This window comes from Lycorma delicatula, chromosome 4, assembly GCF_047948215.1.
Source record: "Lycorma delicatula isolate Av1 chromosome 4, ASM4794821v1, whole genome shotgun sequence".
NCBI classification, from domain to species: Eukaryota; Metazoa; Arthropoda; class Insecta; order Hemiptera; family Fulgoridae; genus Lycorma; species Lycorma delicatula.
In genome coordinates, this window is record NC_134458.1 from 71,897,695 (window position 1) to 71,917,060 (window position 19,366).

The 19,366-nt window shown below is 31.7% G+C and overlaps 2 protein-coding genes across 4 annotated transcripts in view; one reads left to right on the forward strand and one right to left on the reverse strand.

Moving 5' to 3' along the window:
• The window catches only part of LOC142323544 (uncharacterized), a 134,736-nt gene that overhangs the window by 41,082 nt on the left and 74,288 nt on the right, over nt 1–19,366 (reverse strand). The window lies entirely within an intron of this gene.
• The window catches only part of LOC142323543 (synaptic vesicle membrane protein VAT-1 homolog), a 42,019-nt gene that overhangs the window by 6,373 nt on the left and 16,280 nt on the right, over nt 1–19,366 (forward strand). The window contains exons 3-6 of the mRNA XM_075363317.1: nt 1,590–1,781; nt 6,624–6,828; nt 9,788–10,039; nt 15,665–15,891. Coding sequence (XP_075219432.1) covers nt 1,590–1,781; nt 6,624–6,828; nt 9,788–10,039; nt 15,665–15,891 — 876 coding nt within the window. The remainder of the gene's footprint in view (nt 1–1,589; nt 1,782–6,623; nt 6,829–9,787; nt 10,040–15,664; nt 15,892–19,366) is intronic.

The window sequence follows — 19,366 nt, forward strand, 5'->3', positions numbered from 1 at the left end:
AGTATACATAATAAATAATTTCTTTATTTAACATCAATGTAAAAACATTAACATTTAAGTAGTTTATAATTATGTAAGAAAGAAATAATAATAAAAGCAATATATTATAAACAAAATATAATGTATGAAAGCAAATGTTTAAAAAAAGTAAAAGTATTTGATTCTATGCATACTATAAGTTGGTCTGAACTTCAACAGTAATATTTTAAAAGATGAAACTAAAATTTAGTCTGGAGTGTGTATACAAGTTTGCAGTATTATATTTTTATTCAGTATTATATATGTTATGAATTATTATTATTATGACTGTATCCACAGAGAATCCCTACTAAAAATTCTAAAAACCCCTTTAACTGCATACCAAATTAACATGATAAAACTGACCCTCACAAACAGTCAAAGGTAAAATTCAGAGGCGAGCTCTTGGAACCATTTGAGATCAAAACAGGACTGCATCAAGGCAATGGTCTCTCACTGCTACGATTCAACTGTGCTCTAGAAATGGTAATGGGGGAATGGTTCAAAAAATGCATTCCAAAAGTAAAAATAGGCCAAAAAGTCAAAACTAACTGTCTGTGTTTTGCTGATGACTTGGCACTGCTAGCAAACAACCTCGACAAAGCTAAATCATAGATATTAGAACTTCAAAATATTACAAATAAAATTTGCCTCAAAATATCATTTGAAAACACGGAAATTATGCCCCAAAAACAAACAACATTAAAAGAAATAACATAAACTGTAATAAAATCAAAATATTAACACAATTTAAATACCTTTGAGAAATACTAGCAAAAACCTCAATCCAAATAAGAAGAAACAAACTAGCTAAATTTTAAAAATTAACCTGGTACTCTTACAATAAAAAATGCTTAATAATAAATGGAAAAATAAGATACTACAACACAATTATAAAACCAGAAGCCACTTATGCAGCAGAAATCTTCCACCTGAACAAACAATCAAAGACAGACTCCAGAAAATTGAAAGAACCTGGATCAATAGAAAGTACCAGAAAGATTGGCAGTGGTGGATTGCGCCCAGCAAAGTTGTGTACAAAAAAGGGTTAGAACACATCACTGATGCCATGCATTAGAGAAGACTAGGATTGTTTAGACATATGAGGATGAAAGATTCAAGACTTCTGAAACAGCTAGTACAGTACTACCACGATTCGAAAAACACAGACAGGATGCAGATGAATCAGAGAAATAAGAGAGGATCTGAGGGAAATTGTCCTACACAAGTAGACACCACAGATAAGATAAAATTAAACAAGAAAATCAAGAACAAAAACATTAGTTTCACACTCACAGGAAAAACTCGCCACACAAATATTTTCAACATTAGAAAGAGCACAAAGATCAAAATGTATGAAAATGTACTGGGGGGACTGCAAGGCCCAAATCGTCCCATCGAAGGGACTTGGATAATGGACTCATTAAAGTGATTCTATGTGGTCATAAAACATAATGATAATAAGTTATAAGAAATTGTTTAAAAGTATTTCATAAAAACGGATTACTAACATCATTACTAAATTTTTTTATTTTGAAATGTATCCTAATCTCAAATTTAATTTTTTTTAGATTAAAGAAGTGAAATTGCGTGATTTAGGACCACAAGATGTTAAAATTGAAGTTTGGTGTTTAGGATTAAATTTTTCTGATATCTATACAATAAATGGTTTGTTCGAGCCTGTAACTACACCGTTTATTTTAGGGTTTGAATGTTCAGGAATTGTAAAGGAGATAGGTACTGATGTCGGGCCACAGATAAAGGTAAAAATTAATGTATTTTGTTAAATTATTATAATTTTTGACATTTTATCTTTTTTTAGTTAGGCTGGAAAACTGCATTTTGTTTGACTGAATTCTTATTAATTTTTCTAATTCTGTCTTCAAATTTAATAATTTTTATTTTATTATATGTTTTCTTTTAATCGATAAATATTTTGTTTCTGATATAGATTTGTTAACATGAAATAAAATAAAGAAAAGTTAGAAAAAAAATTCTAATTTTATTTAGAAACAATACACTAGACCGAAGTGAAATATATGTACCAGATTATAATAAATGTTTTCTTGGGACATTTCTGTACTGCTTTTGTTCTTTTTTTTAATTCTTCAGGGCTGTCCTTAAACTGCTCAGCTGCATCCATAATGTGGACAATTAATTCCTCACATGAATGTATTTTTATTTTGTATACAATATATTTCATCCGTCCTCAGGTACAAAAATCTAAAAGTGTTAGATCAGACTATCTTGGTGGCCAGGAATGTGGACCTCCACAACCAATCCATTTCTCAGGGAAATTATGATTTATGTGTGGAAACAGCACAAGAGAAGCGGGGAGGCGCGCTATTGTGCTGGAAGTATACTTTGCATCTCACACTAGAGGAATATCCTCGAGCAACTGTGGCAATTTTTCTTGAAGAAAGATCTAAGCATTTAATCGGCCAGGTAATATGAACGATTCAAACAGCTGATTGTGAAGAAGGCCGCACATAAATTGATGCTAAATCAGTGTTGAAAATTGCCTTCCACCTTTTCATGAGGATTTACTTCTGCCCATGTATGCTCATTACGCAAGTTGTTGACATTCTCTCAAGTGATATTTGCCTGTCAATTTTGGTCTGTACAGAAAACATACTTGTAGAGTTGTTGATTTGTATTTCACCAGTCGCAGAATTCCAAGTGAAGCAACCAATTCCTGGGTGTAGATGTCGAACTGGCTTTTTATGATAAGGATAAAACTTGTTTTGTTTAAGTGTCTTTCAAACCATCAAATCTGAAACTCTGATCCACTTAGAAAGAATCGTGTACTGATGCCTGAACTGCTGATCTGCATCTATAATAATTTCATCAAAAGCAGTGTCACGTTGAACAGGTTGTTCATACCTGGTGCAAATACTAGGTAGTGAACCTGTTTCCTGTAGATTGCAAAAAGTCGCACTAATTGTTTTGGGATCTGGAATCTTGGAATTCAGAAAACCTATTTCATATTTTGCAGCAGCTTTAGCATTACCGTTATACACACCCAAAATGAATACTGTATCACCATATTCCTTTGTTGTAAATAAGTATGACATTATGTCAATGGCAAAACGATCACGTTCACATTAAAATTCACAGCAAACCTTCACTAATGACTTGATTAGCTAAATCAACAATGCACAACACTGTATTGTTCAATACTGTTCAAATAATTCTTTAAGGTACATTAACCTGTCGTTGCTGGCTAGAGAGTTGTGCAAACCCTACATCCCTTTCTTTGTTATAGTTTTCTCTTACAGTTCTTAGAAATGCAACTGACTATGTACCTTTTGTATGTATGAAATATTTATGTAAATATTATTATAATGTATGAACAAATTATTAAGCTATTATTTTTAGTCTGTCTCTGAACGTATGGGGATTTACAGGTTCTATGTAATTTTTCATCGTAGTGTATGATGTAGGATAATCCAATTTTAGAGTATTACATATATATATATATATATTTTTTTTTTTTCCTAAAATCAATTCTTTAGGAACCATATTCCTCTGCACTATACAAATTATACATTGTCAGTCACATAACTTTGGCTAGCTAGTCTACATGGATTTCTATTTTATTATTAATTTTAAATTTTGCTTTTAATTTAATTTTTTTGTTAAAGACTTCATATTTTGTATATATGCAATTTTTAATTTTAATTTACAATTTAAAATCTTGAATATAAAAAAAAAAATTTAGTTTTATTTCTGTTTTGATTTAATTGGAAAAGGATCTTTTGACAATTTTAATTTTAATTTGCAATATTCAACGTACAATTTTAATATGTAATTTGCAACGAAAGATTTGAAAAATTATAGAGCAACTGATGATGCAAGGTACTCGTGAAAGTGCTCTTGCTTAGATTATGGAATAAGGTAGGTGTCATCCTGTTTTATTTTATTAATTTTGTAGTTGGGTTGATCGTATTAATATAATATATATTTATATACATAACAAGGTGTGTTTTTTAAGTTAGGGCCATTTTCAATTTGTCACTATTAGATGTGGAAATTGATGGCGCTAGTATATCATGTTTATTTATATCAACATTCATCTGTTTGCAACAATAGGTTAACATTATTTGCATTAGTTGCTGTATATAGCTTGGCTGAAATGAGTGCTACAATAAATAATCTCCTGAGTTGTGAAGTGTGATCAGTTATTTATTATCTGTTGGCAAAAAACAAACCTGCTGCTGATATTCATAGAGAAATTGTCAATGTTTATGGACCCAATATTACGTGCGTAGGTGAAGTTTGCAGTGGTGTTGTTTGTTTTATGGAGGAAGAACAAACCTCCATGACCATGAAATGATCAATGGAACTAAACCTTGATCATGAAATGTTCATGATCAACTAAGTGATGGCAGTCATGTGGACTGCCATCACAGATGAATCAACTGAAAATGTGAATGCAAAAATCCATGAAAACAGAAGGCTTACTGTTTCTCAGTTATTGATTAAATTTTCTTTTGTTTTGCAATCAATAATTTATGACATTTTAACTCAAACACTGGGTTATAGAAAGTTGTGTTCCATATTGGTACCAAAAATGTTGACAAAAACACTAAGAAAAACATCTTGCTGCAGCTCAAACATTTTTGAACTGCTACAAAAATGAAGGTGATGATATGAAAGCATGTGACCAGTAATGAAATTTGGATATCTTTTTCAAATGTTGAGACAAAGCAGCAATCATTGCAATGGCAGCATTCATCATCCCTGAAGCTCACCGATGGGATTTTGTTTCTCTACGATAACACATGACCTCATAAGGCAAACAGAATCACTGAACAATTGCAACATCATTGGGAAATCTTCAAATATCCACCTTATACTCTGGATCTTGCACTAAGTGATTATTGCCTTTCTCCATTTAAAACAAGGGCTTGCATTGCAGAAGTTTGAAGATGATGAGGAATTGCAATACAGAGTAATTAATTGGTTTAAATCGCAGGCTGGAGAATTCTTCAGTGACAGAATTATGAATCCAGTAAGCCAATATCAATAATGTATTGCAGTAAATGGTGAATATGTAGAAAAATAATTTTTTATATGTAAGTTTATTTTGTTATAATAAAAGTTTTTTCTATTTTGCTTATTTCAGTTTTTATATCAAAGCGGCCCTTACTTAAAAAAAAACATGCCTTGTGTGTGTGTGTGTGCATGTGCGCGTGCGTGTGTTTATATTTTTTTCCCCCTTCACAAACAAGTTTTTATAAATATGTATCATATTGTGTATTTACATGAGTGGTTTTTTTTTTTGACATTTTTATATATTGAACTAGTTGGCATTTCCCCACATCTACAATTTTGTTTTATCCATTATCACAAAAATTTTTAATATGTTCATCTCAGTGATATTAGATATATGTATTTGATGTTGTCGCATCAGAATTTAGCAGATTCATATAATACAGTAGTAGATTTTATAGTACAGCCAGTCCTTGTGGTTGACAGAACAAAGATCATTTATGGGATTGAATTTCACATGCATTTTAGTGGGTGAGATACTTTAAGTCTGTGAAGAATGCAACAAGAAATTTCACCCCTTAATTTATCCAGGATGGCTGGCAATAGGTGATAATTGTTATTCTTAAGAATTTTCAGGAATATCTTGTTCTTGTATACACTGTACCTATTGCAATTTTAACAGTTTGCAAAATCACATAAGTGTGACACCTGATTAACAGTCCCAGGATTTTAAAATTGTCAGAAGATAGGTATTAAATTTTTTTTAATAAAAAAGAAGTTTGATTATAAATAACACCTTTAACAATGCTGAAGTCCATGTTCTTAGAAAAATGGTAAACTGTATATTTTTACAACCTGATACTTCTTGAACACTGTTAACATCTCGGGAAGTAGCTTTGAAAATTGAAAATTCTGAGATAAAAATTATGTGCTAGTGGCTGAAAAATCTACATGTAACAAATCAATTCCTGTACGTACATTGCTGATGGTTAACAACACTGATTGCAGCTTCACTGGAAGCTATTGTTTGGTTTTTTTTTGTTACAAAAAATAACAAAACTGCTATAGCTAATACCATAGCAACTGCTATGATTAATGGCCATAGCAGACAAGTCCACTGATTAAAAAAATACATTTTTAAATAATTAATAAAATTAAAACCTTGAAATTTTTTATAGTTATCAAAGAATGAAATATGCGAATATGTTGAGTAAGCTTTGTATTTATGGTTTTGTCATATTACTTTAAATAACATATCATTTTATAATTTATTGTTAATAGTATATTTATTACAGCTCTTTTGTAATACAAATACATTTTTAGCTTAGCTTAGCCTGCTGTTTATTATACTTTACATTATAATTACTGTAATTGTAATTAGTACGGTATATTTTCAAAAAATCAGAAACTTGATATTGTATGAATGACATCGATTAATAACTATAATTAGATAATAGTTAATTAGTTTTTAGAAGTAACAAATTAGTGATATTTATCAGAACATGTTTATAAATTTCTGACTCGTATTACTTTCTTTCATCCTTTCTGTAGATTATTTAATAGTCATTTTAACGACTTTATTATTCATATCTTTTTTATTTTACTTTTAGGTAAATCAAGGAGTTGCAGTCTATTGCCCAAGTGGAGGCTTATTTCAAGAAACAGTTGTTATAAATAAAAAATACGTCTTTCCAACAAATACTCTTAATTTGGAAACTGCTGCTGCTCTTCCTGTTAACTATGTTACAGCGTTTGATATTCTTGATGGAATTACTACAAAAGGGGAATCCTCATTGTTATTCCATGGATGTGGTGGTAAGTGGAGGTCCTCTTATATTTATGCTGCAGCCTCACTGTTGATACCCTCTGGGTATGCTCATGAAAGTTTTAATAACGATGAAACTAAACCGTTAATGTTTTATTAATGCACTTATCATGTGGCTTGCTGTTCTAATCAGACTTGATGACAACAAATTGGTGTATGTTTTATACTCTTGACATCACCTAGCATCTTCAATACCTTGCTACAAGCAGTCCTTCAGGTTCACTTCTCCTATCCATTACAGCCAGTATACTCATTACAGACTTTAACTTCTAAAAGCAACTTCTATTTCTTTAGTATTCTTTTGAATGTTTTTCAGTAATAACTATTTGATAATGTAATTAATTATTTTAATAAAATAAGTTTGTTCTAATAACATTTATTTTTAAATTATAAGTGAAAATAAAAATTTTGTAACTATTTTAATTGCATATGATTATTTAATCAGCTTTTTAGCTTCAGTGAAAGTAACTGTACCAAGGATGTTATCAATTTAAACAATGTACACTGAACCTTCTTTTTCATTGAACTATTAACATTCTAACTGAAAATATATTGAAATCACTGTTACAATATGACATGAAGTAGAGCTCTCTTTTCCTTTTCGAAATTAAGTGATAGCTATAAATTATGCTTGGTGAAAAATTGGCCTGTAAGTGCTACATGTTAACAGTATTTATTATTATACAGTAAATCTCACTGAACATCTACGCTTAGCAGCAGATGCCCAGGTGAATATCTATCTATAAGTCATCAGTGAGGTTGATGAAACGTAACCTATTGCAGTTGATACATATGCATAAAGCTAAAACTGTTAAAAAAAGAAGCTGGTAAAGGATTCCATAGCTGGATCTCCACTTCCCCTGTGGCAGATTTTTATTTCAAATAAATCATTAATTTTTTAAATACTAATGACCATTATATTTGCTAAAATATACTAAATCAATTATGAAAAAGAAATTGGTTTTGAAAATTGATTTTAAATAACAAATTCAGTAAACAATATTAGAAATTGGTTTCTACAGAGTATTCGTAGAGGTTCTGGCAATATTTCATTAAGTAGTAGAAGGCAATGAATGTAGCAGTATTTACCTTACGTAAAAATTAATAATTTGTTGTGTGATTCCGTGAAAGGAAACATTTCAATTAAAAATTTTGGACTTGAATATAAAATCTTTTTAATGATTTTGGAAGACTAATAGAATGTGAAATCAGGTACTACCTTTTACCTGCTTGTCTTGGGGGGTTAAGACTTAATACAATTAAGAAATCGTGCAAAAAATATTTAGCACAATTTGATTCTTAATGGTTGGGGTGATTTAGAAATATTAAGCAAAATCTAAATGACGACTACGAGGGTAAATCAAATATAAACCAGAATTTTTGTTTTATAATTTATTGAAGGATAATAAAAATACATACAATATTATTTTTTCTATGTAATTCCTCTTTTGGAAACATTTTTCCAAACGGATAGGTAGGTTTTTGATTCCACTATCATAAAGTGAAAGTGGGCGTGACATCAACCAGTTGCGCATGAATGCTTCAACAGCAGCATTGTCTTCAAATTTCTGCCCTTTAAGTGCTTCTTTTAGTGACCCAAACAAACAATAATTGCAGAGTGATAAGTCCAGACTGTATGGAGGGTGCTCCGTGTAGTCTAGAATAAGGATGCAGTTATTTCTTGACTTTGAGCAAAAGTACAGGGCCAAGTGTTGTTGTGAAGCAGAATGATGTCTTGGGTTGGAAATTGATGTCTTTTTTTATGATATATGAGTTTTGCTTCATCTAAAAGTTGGTAGTAGTATGTAGAATTCGCTGTACAATGTTCATGGAGAAAATCAACATGCAAAACTCTTGAAATCAAAAAATAATGTGGCCAGAACCTTTCCTACCGACAGTCAAGTTTTGGTTTTAATGGGTGCTGCAGTTTCTCCCTTTTTTTGCCACTCCATACTTGCCTGTTTTGATTCTGGGGTGTAATGGTGCACTCAAGTTTCATCGCAGGACATGATTCGATACAAAAAAATTCTCCTTTAGCTTTGTAACAACTCAACAACCGCTGGCACACTTCTAGCCGATAAAGCTTCTGACCTTCATTGAGAAGGCAAAGGACCCATCATGCTGCCACTTTTTAAAATCCAAGATCGTCACTAATGATTGCCTGAGCACTGCCATAGCTTATTCCAATCTCAGAAGCAGTTTCTGCAATTGTTAATCAACAGTCGTCCTCAATAAGGCGACAAACCATGAGAGTGTTTTCAGCAGTAGTGCTTGTCCTTGGGCAACATTGGTGACCTTCATTTTTAACTAGTTCTTATCCTTCAAAAAACTGTTTATGCCAATCATACACTAGTCTTTTTAAGTGTGTTGTCCCCAAACTGTGCCTGAAGTCTTTTCAAAATTTCAGATTGTTTCACACCCTCTGCCATGGGAAATTTAATAATAATAATAATACGTTGCTCAACATAAGATGATAACCCTTGCTCTAACATTGTGATACTGATTAGAAAAAAATAGTGAGCTGGCTTTCTAAGAGTAGGATCTCCTTCATGCATCTCTACGTTTAATATTGAGAGCCACACCTCTCTCCATTAGCCATGTGTCAGCAACAACAAAAATTTCGGTTTAATTTGATTCACTCTCATGTTTGTTGCAGGGTAAACCTATCCCCTGTCAGATCAGAGCCAAAATGTAATAAGTTAGAACTTACATATTAAAATTCTTTCTAAAATTTTTTCCCAAATTCATAAGTTTTTAATAATCCATTTTGGAAACATATCAGTGGCCCAGAGGTATAGGTCACATTTTTGTAACAGAGCATTTAAAGTTTTAAAATTCACTATTTCTTAACTTTTTAATACTTGTTTTCTTCTACCACACTTTTTGTTTTACTGAAAAAACATTTCAATCTACATTAACAAATGCTAATGTAATTTAATGTACTTTCAGGTGGTGTTGGTACAGCACTATATGATATACAGCGGTTAGGAGAGAATAAAATCAACTTACTTGGAACTTGTTCATCTCATAAACATACTGCTTTAATGAAGATGTACAAGTGTTTTGATTATGTAGATTGGCCAACTGCTATAAGGAAGTTGTATCCAGAAGGTGTTGACTGCATTGTGGAGACAATAAGTGGCTCAAATTTAAATAAATCATTGAATTGTGTTGCACAAAATGGGTGTTTAGTTGTAATAGGTATGTTTTAAGGTTATGCTTGTAAACTTATTCTTAAAATCTAATAAATATAGCTGCTCACCCTACGTTTAGTTGAAAACTTGGAATGAAATAATGTATGATGATGTATTTTCTTATAGGTAGAGTTGCAAGACTGCTGAAATATTAATTTTTGAATTCAATCATGAAAATTAAATGACTGATTGAGAAATTCTTATTTATGTGTATTTATTACATAAGTATTTTCAGCATCTGCGGTGTTAGTACCTAAATATTCAGCTTTTTTTAAAATGTCTGTCAGTACCTTCTTTGGCATTATTATTATCTTTTATGACCACATAGGATGACTTTAGTCAGTCCGTTATCAAAGTCTCTTCGATGGGACTGTTGGTCCTTGCGGTCCTCCCAGCACTTTTTCATACGTTCATATCTTTGTGCTCTTTCTAGTGTTGAAAATGTTCATGTTTGAGTTTTTTATTGAGTGGAAGCAAGTATTTTTGTTCTTGATTTTCTTGTTTAATTTTATCTTATCTTTGGTGTCTACTGGTTAAGGCCTATATCCTTCAGATGCTCTCTTATTTCTGTGATCCATCTGCATCCTGTCTGGTGATTTTCGAGTTGAAATTGTATTGTACTAGCTGTTTCAGAAGTCTTGAATCTTGCATCGTCATGATATGTCCGAAGAATCCTAGTCTCTCTTATGCATGGTGTGAACGATGGGTTTATCTCTTTGTATACAACTTTGTTGGGCACAATCCACCACTGCCCGTCTTTCTGGTACTTTGTTGCAGGTTCTTTCAATTTTCTGGAGTCTGTCTGATTGTTCGTTCAGGTAGAAGAATTTTTCTGCTGCGTAAGTGGTTTCTGTTTTTGTAACTGTGTTTTAGTGTCTTATTTTTGCGTTAATTGATAGGCATTTTTAATGTAAGTGTACTAGGTTAATTTTTGAGCTTTAGCTAATTTGTTTCTTCTTATTTAGATTGAGTCTTTTTGGTTTAGGTTGTTTGTTACAATTTCTCCAAGGAATTTAAATTGGGTTACTATTTTTATTTTATTACCGTTTATGTTTACTTCTTTTAATCGTGTTGATTTTTGGGGCATAATTTCTGTCTTTTCAAATGAAATTTTGAGGCCAGTTTTATTTACTATGTTTTAAAGTTCTAATATCTGTGATTTAGCTTCATCGATGTCACTTGCTAGCAGTGCCAAGTCATCAGTGAAACCAAGACAGTTTTGTTTTGGTTTTTCGACCTATTTTTACTTTAGGGGGCATTTTTTGAGACATTCCCTCATTACCATTTAGAGCACAGTTGAATAATAGCAGTGAGAGCCCATCGCCTTGGCGCAGTCCTGCTTTGATCTCGAAAGGTTCTGAGAGCTGGCCTTTGAATTTTACCTTTGACTTAGTGTTTGTGAGGGTCAGTTTTATCATGTTTATTAATATGATATGTAGTCCAAGGTGTCTCAGAATTTTACTAGGGATTGGGATTCTCTGCGGATGCTGTCATAAGCTTTCGTGAAATCTACAAATTTTATCACCATGTCTCTGTTTCTTTTCCTGTTTTAATCCATTATTAGCTTGAGACTCATGATCTGGTCTGGACAGCTCCTCCAGGGCTTGAAACCTACTTAGTATTCTCCTAGTTCTTTCTCGAGTTGTGGACCTATCCTGTTGAGGATGATTCTTGAAAGAATTTTGTGTGCTTCCTTGCAAGAGACATCACCACAGTGAAATTCCCCTGTAATTTGTAGGGTCTGTTTTGTCCCCTTTTTTGTGTAGCGGATGGATGAGGGCTCATCCAGTGTTCTGGTAGTTCTTCTTTGATCCAGATGTTGACAAGCTGTTGATGAAGGGCAATTTTTACTGATCTTCCGGCATGTTTTCAGATCTCTACAAAACTCTGATCTCCTGCTGCTTTGTAATTCTTAATCTCACCCAGTGCTTGGTAGATTTCATTTATTATGGGAGAGTTGATGTTTTCTGGTGATGTTGTTATTGGGGATGTTGGTGTTGAAGTTTAGGAATTCTGTCTATTCTTCGCAATTTAGGAGTTTGTTGAAGTATTTAGCTAGGATTTCCGCATTGTCTTTATTGTTATGGACCAGTTTACCTTTTTCATTCTTTATTAGTAGGGTTGGGGGTTCATATTTTTGAAGCTGATTTTAGAAGGTTTTGTCGAATATGTTTTATTAAATTCTTCTTCTATTTACTTCAGTGTGTCTTTATGGTATTGTTTTTTTATTTCCTTAGGGTTTGGATGATTTCTTTTCTTTGCTTTACTAGATTTTGGAAGGATGTGTCTGATTTTTGGGGTTGGTGAAATAGCCATGCTTGACGTCTTTTTTCCACTGTTTCATCACATTCACTGTTTTGATGTATTTTACGGGTTTTTATTGGGGCTAATTCTTATGAGATTTGTTTAAGGTTGTTGACTAGATCTTTGATTTTACTCATGAGTATTATTTTTTTCAGTTGGTTTTTGGTAATTTTCATTCTTGATTAGTTGGGTAGGATCCATTTTTCTTTTAATTTTAGGGGCTTGGTTTTGTCGCTTTCTTTAGGGAGTAAATCTAATTTTAATTTTGACATTTTAATTTTGAGCCTGTGTTACTCCTTGGAGGACTTTTACGTTGTAGATCTCATTGTGGTGGTGTTTGTCCATGAAGGCATGGTCTAGTTACCAATCTCCTTTAGTGTAGTCAGGGTGTTTCCAGATTTTGAGTTTCTGAGGTTTCATCTTGATATATTTGGATTTCAAGATTAGGTTTTATATTTATTGCTTTATTAGTTATGATTTAGCCCATTTCTCCCTATAGTGCAGTAAATGGCTAGCTGTTGCTAGTATCGCCTTCATATTGTTACATATTGATCCTTCTTAGTTTCATTACGTTCTGGTTGCCAATTTACCTTTGTGTCATCTTTTAAACTGTCAGGAAAAAATTAGAAAAATGGTACTTAGTATACTGCTCAGTCAACTTATATTACACCATTACTTAACTTCTGTGGCCACTTGTATCATATGATGCAAGAGTTTCTCATCTCATCAAAATCGTTCACCACTTCTCTCAATCTTGCATCATTATTTCATCAGCCCCAATTTTCTCAAGATCATTTGAATTTGATACAGGTATCTTTAATTTTTGTCCTCCTAATTTTCTGGTCCCTTGTATTCTTTCCTTTAGTGTTGTTGTTACTATACTGTCTTTCGATCTTATTATATCCATTTCTAAACCATAAGTAAATGTCACATCTTTCTTGAGCAAACTTCATGATAATATTGTTTCCGACTTTTGTAGCATGTACTGTAGAAAAAGAAATATCTGATGATTGTAATGTTGGTGATTTGATAACAAGTTTCGTGTTGTGTTGGTAATCAAGTGTATGATTAAAAGTGATCTGAACAAACTGAAGTTGACGGTTCTAATCGAACAGGTAAAATACTGGTGATTATTATACATGTTTTCAAAGATTTAAATTGGTTGTTTTCACAAAACGAATGAATTTATGCATAATGTGAACTGACTGTAGTACAAAATTTAGAAGTTGGACAAACTTAAAAGAATTATTTTAGTTATTTGTAATTGGTACTCTTTTTTTAATTTCTTGCTCACTTTAAAAAACAGGTGATTTGAAAAGGAAAAAATACTTGAGTAGTTGTGGTCTTAAACAAATATGATGTCAAAAGTGTCATCTGTGGTCAGAAAAATATGATATTTTTTATCTTTTTACTAATCAAAGGTAACAACATATGTCTCAAATTAGGCAACAGATTATGTGATAATAGTTTTTTTTTAGATATTAATTACATGTAGTAGCTGAAGAAGCTTCTTTAATTTTTTCCATTAGCTGGTGAGCTCCATACAACCAAATACACCAGTGTGTAGTTGTAATCAATCTCTGATAAACTATAGTATTCTGTATTGTGAAACTTACACCACTTTGAACCCCTTTTCAGATAAATGGGGAATTCACTTGTAGCCATTTTGAATCTTTTCAGAACTTATTTCTTGATGGTAATCAACATTACTGAGGTTGATTTCCATGCTTGATATGGTTTGAATGAATTGCTGGAGGAATTGTCTCTTACATGAAATACTACAGTGCTTTATTGTTTTGAATAAGTATTTTTTAATTCTTTAGACTTATTTTCCTTTGTGATTAACTTTTATGGTACCATTGTTGTGGAATAAACTTTGTCAGTATAGACAATTAGTTGGTATCCTTCCCTAAACATTATGGTCTGTTTAATTCAAATCTTTTACACTGCATGCTCTTTTAACAGAATTTTGACGTGTTATTTTAAAAGGGTTTTGCCTTTTTCAGAGGAAATCAAATTCCTCTTAACATTTCTATTTGACCTTTTTGGTCTCCAGAAGTTAATCGTTTCTTAAAATTTTTTAATTTGTGTGCAAAGAGTATGAAAACTTCCTTTTGTCTCATAAGAATTAAGGAATATCTGATGTAATGACATTATCAGAAATTTCTAAATCACTCAGTTTGGTTTGTTTTCCTACTTCAGTGTTAATCTTTGCCAGTGTGCTCAGGGTACATTTGTTGCACCTTTGAAGCTTAATGGTGCACAATATGGATGTAGGGTAGCAACTGCCACATTTACCATAATATATATTCAAGATAGATATGGTGAGGGATTAGGAAAGAGGAATGATAAACAAAAAGGAATGACAATTGGACTTGTATCCACATACACTTATGAAGTATATTCAGTAATTATTTTTTCTTGGTTGCTTTATTTTAAATTTATTGTAACAAGATTGCAAAGCTGTAAAGTACTTTGGTAGTACTGGTGGGAGGTTTGGGATATTTTTTCTATAACCATGACAGCTTTCAGCCACTGTCAACTGCTATTTACTTACATTGGGATGAGTGAAACCTTCATCTGTGTTTCTTCCTTCTCAACAAGCGACCAAATTTTGTTGACCTCTGTAGCATATAGGATATTGGTGGTGATTCATCCTTACTTTCAGAAGATCACAAGTGAAAATCCTGATCAGGTTAGGCATTTTTCTTACATTAGAAAAACTATCATACCATATTCCCATGTGCAGTCCATATACTTCATTGGTCTAATTTATATCTTAACTGTGCTATATATATTATGTATTATACCATTTAATGTATTTTGTTCTTGGTTTCAATTATGGACTAAAAATTACATCAAAGATTTCACTTTAATTTTACATGAGACTGAGAAATTCAACTATAGAGATCTTAATTATTTTACAAAGCCTAAACTAATCGCAGTTTTGTATCGATTTGTTAACAAGAGCTTGTTTACAACTAGTCCACTTGTTCTCTATAATTAGAGAACAAGAAATATTTACATAACAAAAAGAGTTCTTATTTTCAGCTTTTGGTGAGAATTCTATAAACATTTGATCTGTTCTTTTTATATCCATTTCTAGATTAGATTAGAATTATTTATTATATTTAAATATTTATTTAAAATTGGTTATCTAGGTTTTAAAAATGTATTTAAAAGAAATTTTATATTGTAGATGAAAGTAACTTATTCCATTCTATATACGCACAATTTCAAGTGTTTATATATAAAGTATGAGCAATAAGATTGGCACATTAATTTAAGTATTTCAGTTATCATAATAAACTAAAAGTACTTTTTTTAGGTGCTTCCTGTATACTGAATCCAGCTGAAAGACACACTCTTTTAGACAGTCGAGAGGTTGACTTAAAACAGCTTATTATGAACAACATTGCTGTTCGTGGTATTAATATTTCAACAAAACTGCATAAAAATCCAGCACGTTTTCATACAGTGATGGAGTATATAATAAATAAAGCTAATGCTGGCTTGATTAGACCAAAAATTTATAGAGTATTTCCATTCTTAAAGGTAAGTTTTAAAGGTTTTTTAAACTTTTTTTTTTAATCTTAATCTTGTACTCCTGTTCTCAACTGCTCAAAGTATATTTCCTTACTTTTGCAGTATTATCCATTCAAACACTGATCTAAGCATATTCTTGACCAATTTCCTTCTGTTTGATAGCACTTGATTTTGCTATACCCTACTACTACTCTAAATTCATGATTTGACTAGTTTACCTTTTTCTTTCTTTTTCCTGTTTAGCCTCTGGTAATTACCGTTCAGATAATACTTCAGAGAATGAATGAGGATGATATGTATGAGTGTAAATGAAGTATAGTCTTGTACAGTCTCAGTTCAACCATTTCTGAGATGTGTGGTTAATTGAAACCCAACCACCAAAGAACACTGGTATCCACTATCTTGGCTAGTTTACCTAATATTGCCTCAAATATACTGTCGCGTGTTTGCGGCTCAGTCAGGATATTTAGACAATTTAAAGTGTTTATATAATTATAATTTATTACTTTAAGAACATAAATAAAATAAAACAAATCAGTAATAATAAACGACAATAATAAAGAAATAATAATAGTAATCACAACCATAACAATATTAATAATAATAAACAGTGATTATATACAAAACAGAATTTTAAGTAATCGTCAGGATTTATTTACAGGTAGTTAAATATAGAAAACCAGGATTCAGTCCCATTGGCAAAAGACATTAGCACAACCGCTAATCTTTTAACCACTACTGTTGTATTAACAACAGTAGTAAAATAGATAAGACAAGTATAAATTTCTTTCACTGCAAATGCCTTTGCTGTTCACAAATAAAACTACCTTAACAATTTATGAAAGAAACTTAGTATACTATCTTTCACTTATAGTCTAACAGTAACTCATCAGACCATTTCTTGTTTTCATGTACTGTCCACACTGAAATTACTCGTGACATCACCTTAATCTCATCAAACATGTACGCACTAGAAATTTGCTACTTTACTGACTCACATAATAACTTTTCACCTAGAACTCTATCATAGCACTCTCTTGCAGACTAGCTGCCAACTGGTCTTCCACAGAGTATTTATACTCTATTTTCTTTACCTGCAGGACCAGACCCAACTCAAAGCATGAGAATGATCATCTCCCCTCACATTTTCCCATGAGATTCCTATCCTGATCCAGTAACTCTTCTCACAGAACATTATTTAGGTGTGACAGGACTGCACACAGTATTACAAAGGACAATTGTAAATGATCCTGTTAGCTTTACTAAAAACATTCCTTTTACTAGATATACTAGGTTTTTGGTCATTTGTGAACCACTTTTGCACTGTTTCCTGCACATCTAAGTCTCTAGAAAATTGACTACCTTGCAAAGCATCTGTGAGATGACCAAACTGATGAGTCAGAAGTAGCAAGATCTGGGCTGTAGGGAGGGTTTTCCAAATGTGTTGCCATCCTTGCTGAATCAGTTGAGTAAGGGTTGGCAGATGTCAACATATTTGAGTTTGTGTTCTGCAGTAAGCTGTCTTGGTATCCATCATGCATGAACTTTAAGGAAGCCAAGCTCATCTTGGATGATTTGATGGACAGACCATGAGTGATGTTGAAAGAAGTTGCTACCTCATAGATGGTAACTCGCCTATTTGACAGAACCATCTGTCAGGCTTGCTGAATCTTGTCATCCATGGTGGAGATTGACAGGAGTCCTGCACCCTCTTTATGCATTGGCACTTGTCCGGCCACTTTTAAACCTCTTGCTCCATGAAAGAACACTTTTACATGGTAAATCACTGTCTTTATGTTGTGATAAAAGTCTACAATGAATTTCAGCCCCTTTCACACCCTCCAACCAGAAAAATCACATCACTGCTTGTTGTTTTTCCTTTGAGCAAGGACTAGCAGAGCAGACATGTTTACACTTTAATAGCCAGAAGGTAAATGACACAATTGGGATCTTAAGCACACTTGCACAAAAGATAGTATGATAACCTTGAAGGTGTGTTGTGGCAAAAGTGTAGATAATTCTTAACTCTCCCTTGTACCTTTCGTATACTTCTAACCTATCTTTTTATCATAATATCTAAATATGTTATAATCTCTCCAAGGTAATGAATCACCTACCCTAATATTTTCATAGATTGATTTAATCTTTTCTCATTTTGCTCATGTTTATTTACTATTATTATCTTACTTTTCTTTATGTACAGTTTCAAACGCTTCCTACTTAATTCTATCTTTGCTGACACTGTTGTCTGAATTTCTGTTTACTTTCACCTTTTATTTCTGTCTTTGTATGGCATCTTCCCTTGATTTTCTAGGAATGAGATTTTGTTAATTATCTAAATTATACTGAGAATAAAGTAATGAATAGAATGTTTTTTTGAAAACAACTTTGGTTTTTGGAACATCAGTTACAGTAAGGTGTATACAGTTTGTAACTGTGTGGATAGAAAAGTGGTTTTTGTTAAGGATCATTTTTGTTAAAAATTATACCTTCGATTCAATTTATACCTAAAAATCACAGTATTTTACATTATTGTGATGAGGATATCACATTAGATTTGGTTTCAGGGTGCCACAAGGATGCAAGTTTTGGATATTGTTTTAATTTTATCATAATCTTGGGTAAGAGTTTATTAAAAGAATAATACTGCTTATTTTCTTTTTTGTTCAGTTTTAATGTAATTCTATTTTTATTATGTTCACTTGCTGTTATTTAATGATATTATATTATTTTATGTATGAATAACCGTTATTTTATGACGTATGTCATTTATGTTATTTTAACATAAATGACATGTATGTTATTTTATGATAGAATAACCGTTTAAGGTGTTGTGTAGTCATACATTGTAATTTTGTAACTAGTTCATAATTAATGAGTTTAAAGTTGTTATAACTTTACACAAGTTGTTTAAACTGCATGTTATTAATCAGCCGACAGCAAAAAAGAAATGCGGTGAATCTAAAATTGGTCTTAGGCTTTGTTGGAGTATATTGATCAATAGCGACTTATTTTTGTTTAACTCTATAAATGTCTGATTAGTGATATTTTCAACAGAATTTGTTTGTTCTGCTAAACGTCATAAGACTGTTTCTATTATCGTTCCATTGTTTCTTGTAAAATGAAGATTTGTTCATACAGTTTATTTTATACGGAAAAATGTTCTTGGATTAATAATCAAGATAAGCTGATAGTCAACATAAGCAATTTAATTACTTTTCTATAACTGGTTTTCAGCTTTTAAACTGTGTATTTGGTTTATTAATTCATTTTTTTATTGATCAGTAATGTCTTAATAAGTGATGTATAATTTATTAACCGTTTAAGACTTTTATCATTTTAATGATTGAGAACTTTTTTATTTTTAATTTTATTAATAAGAAAGTTATCTAAAAATAAAAGATTAAAATAAAAATTTTAAAAATAAAAGAGTGATGATTATTTATTTAAAAATTTGTTATAGTTTTAACTGACATTTTTTATT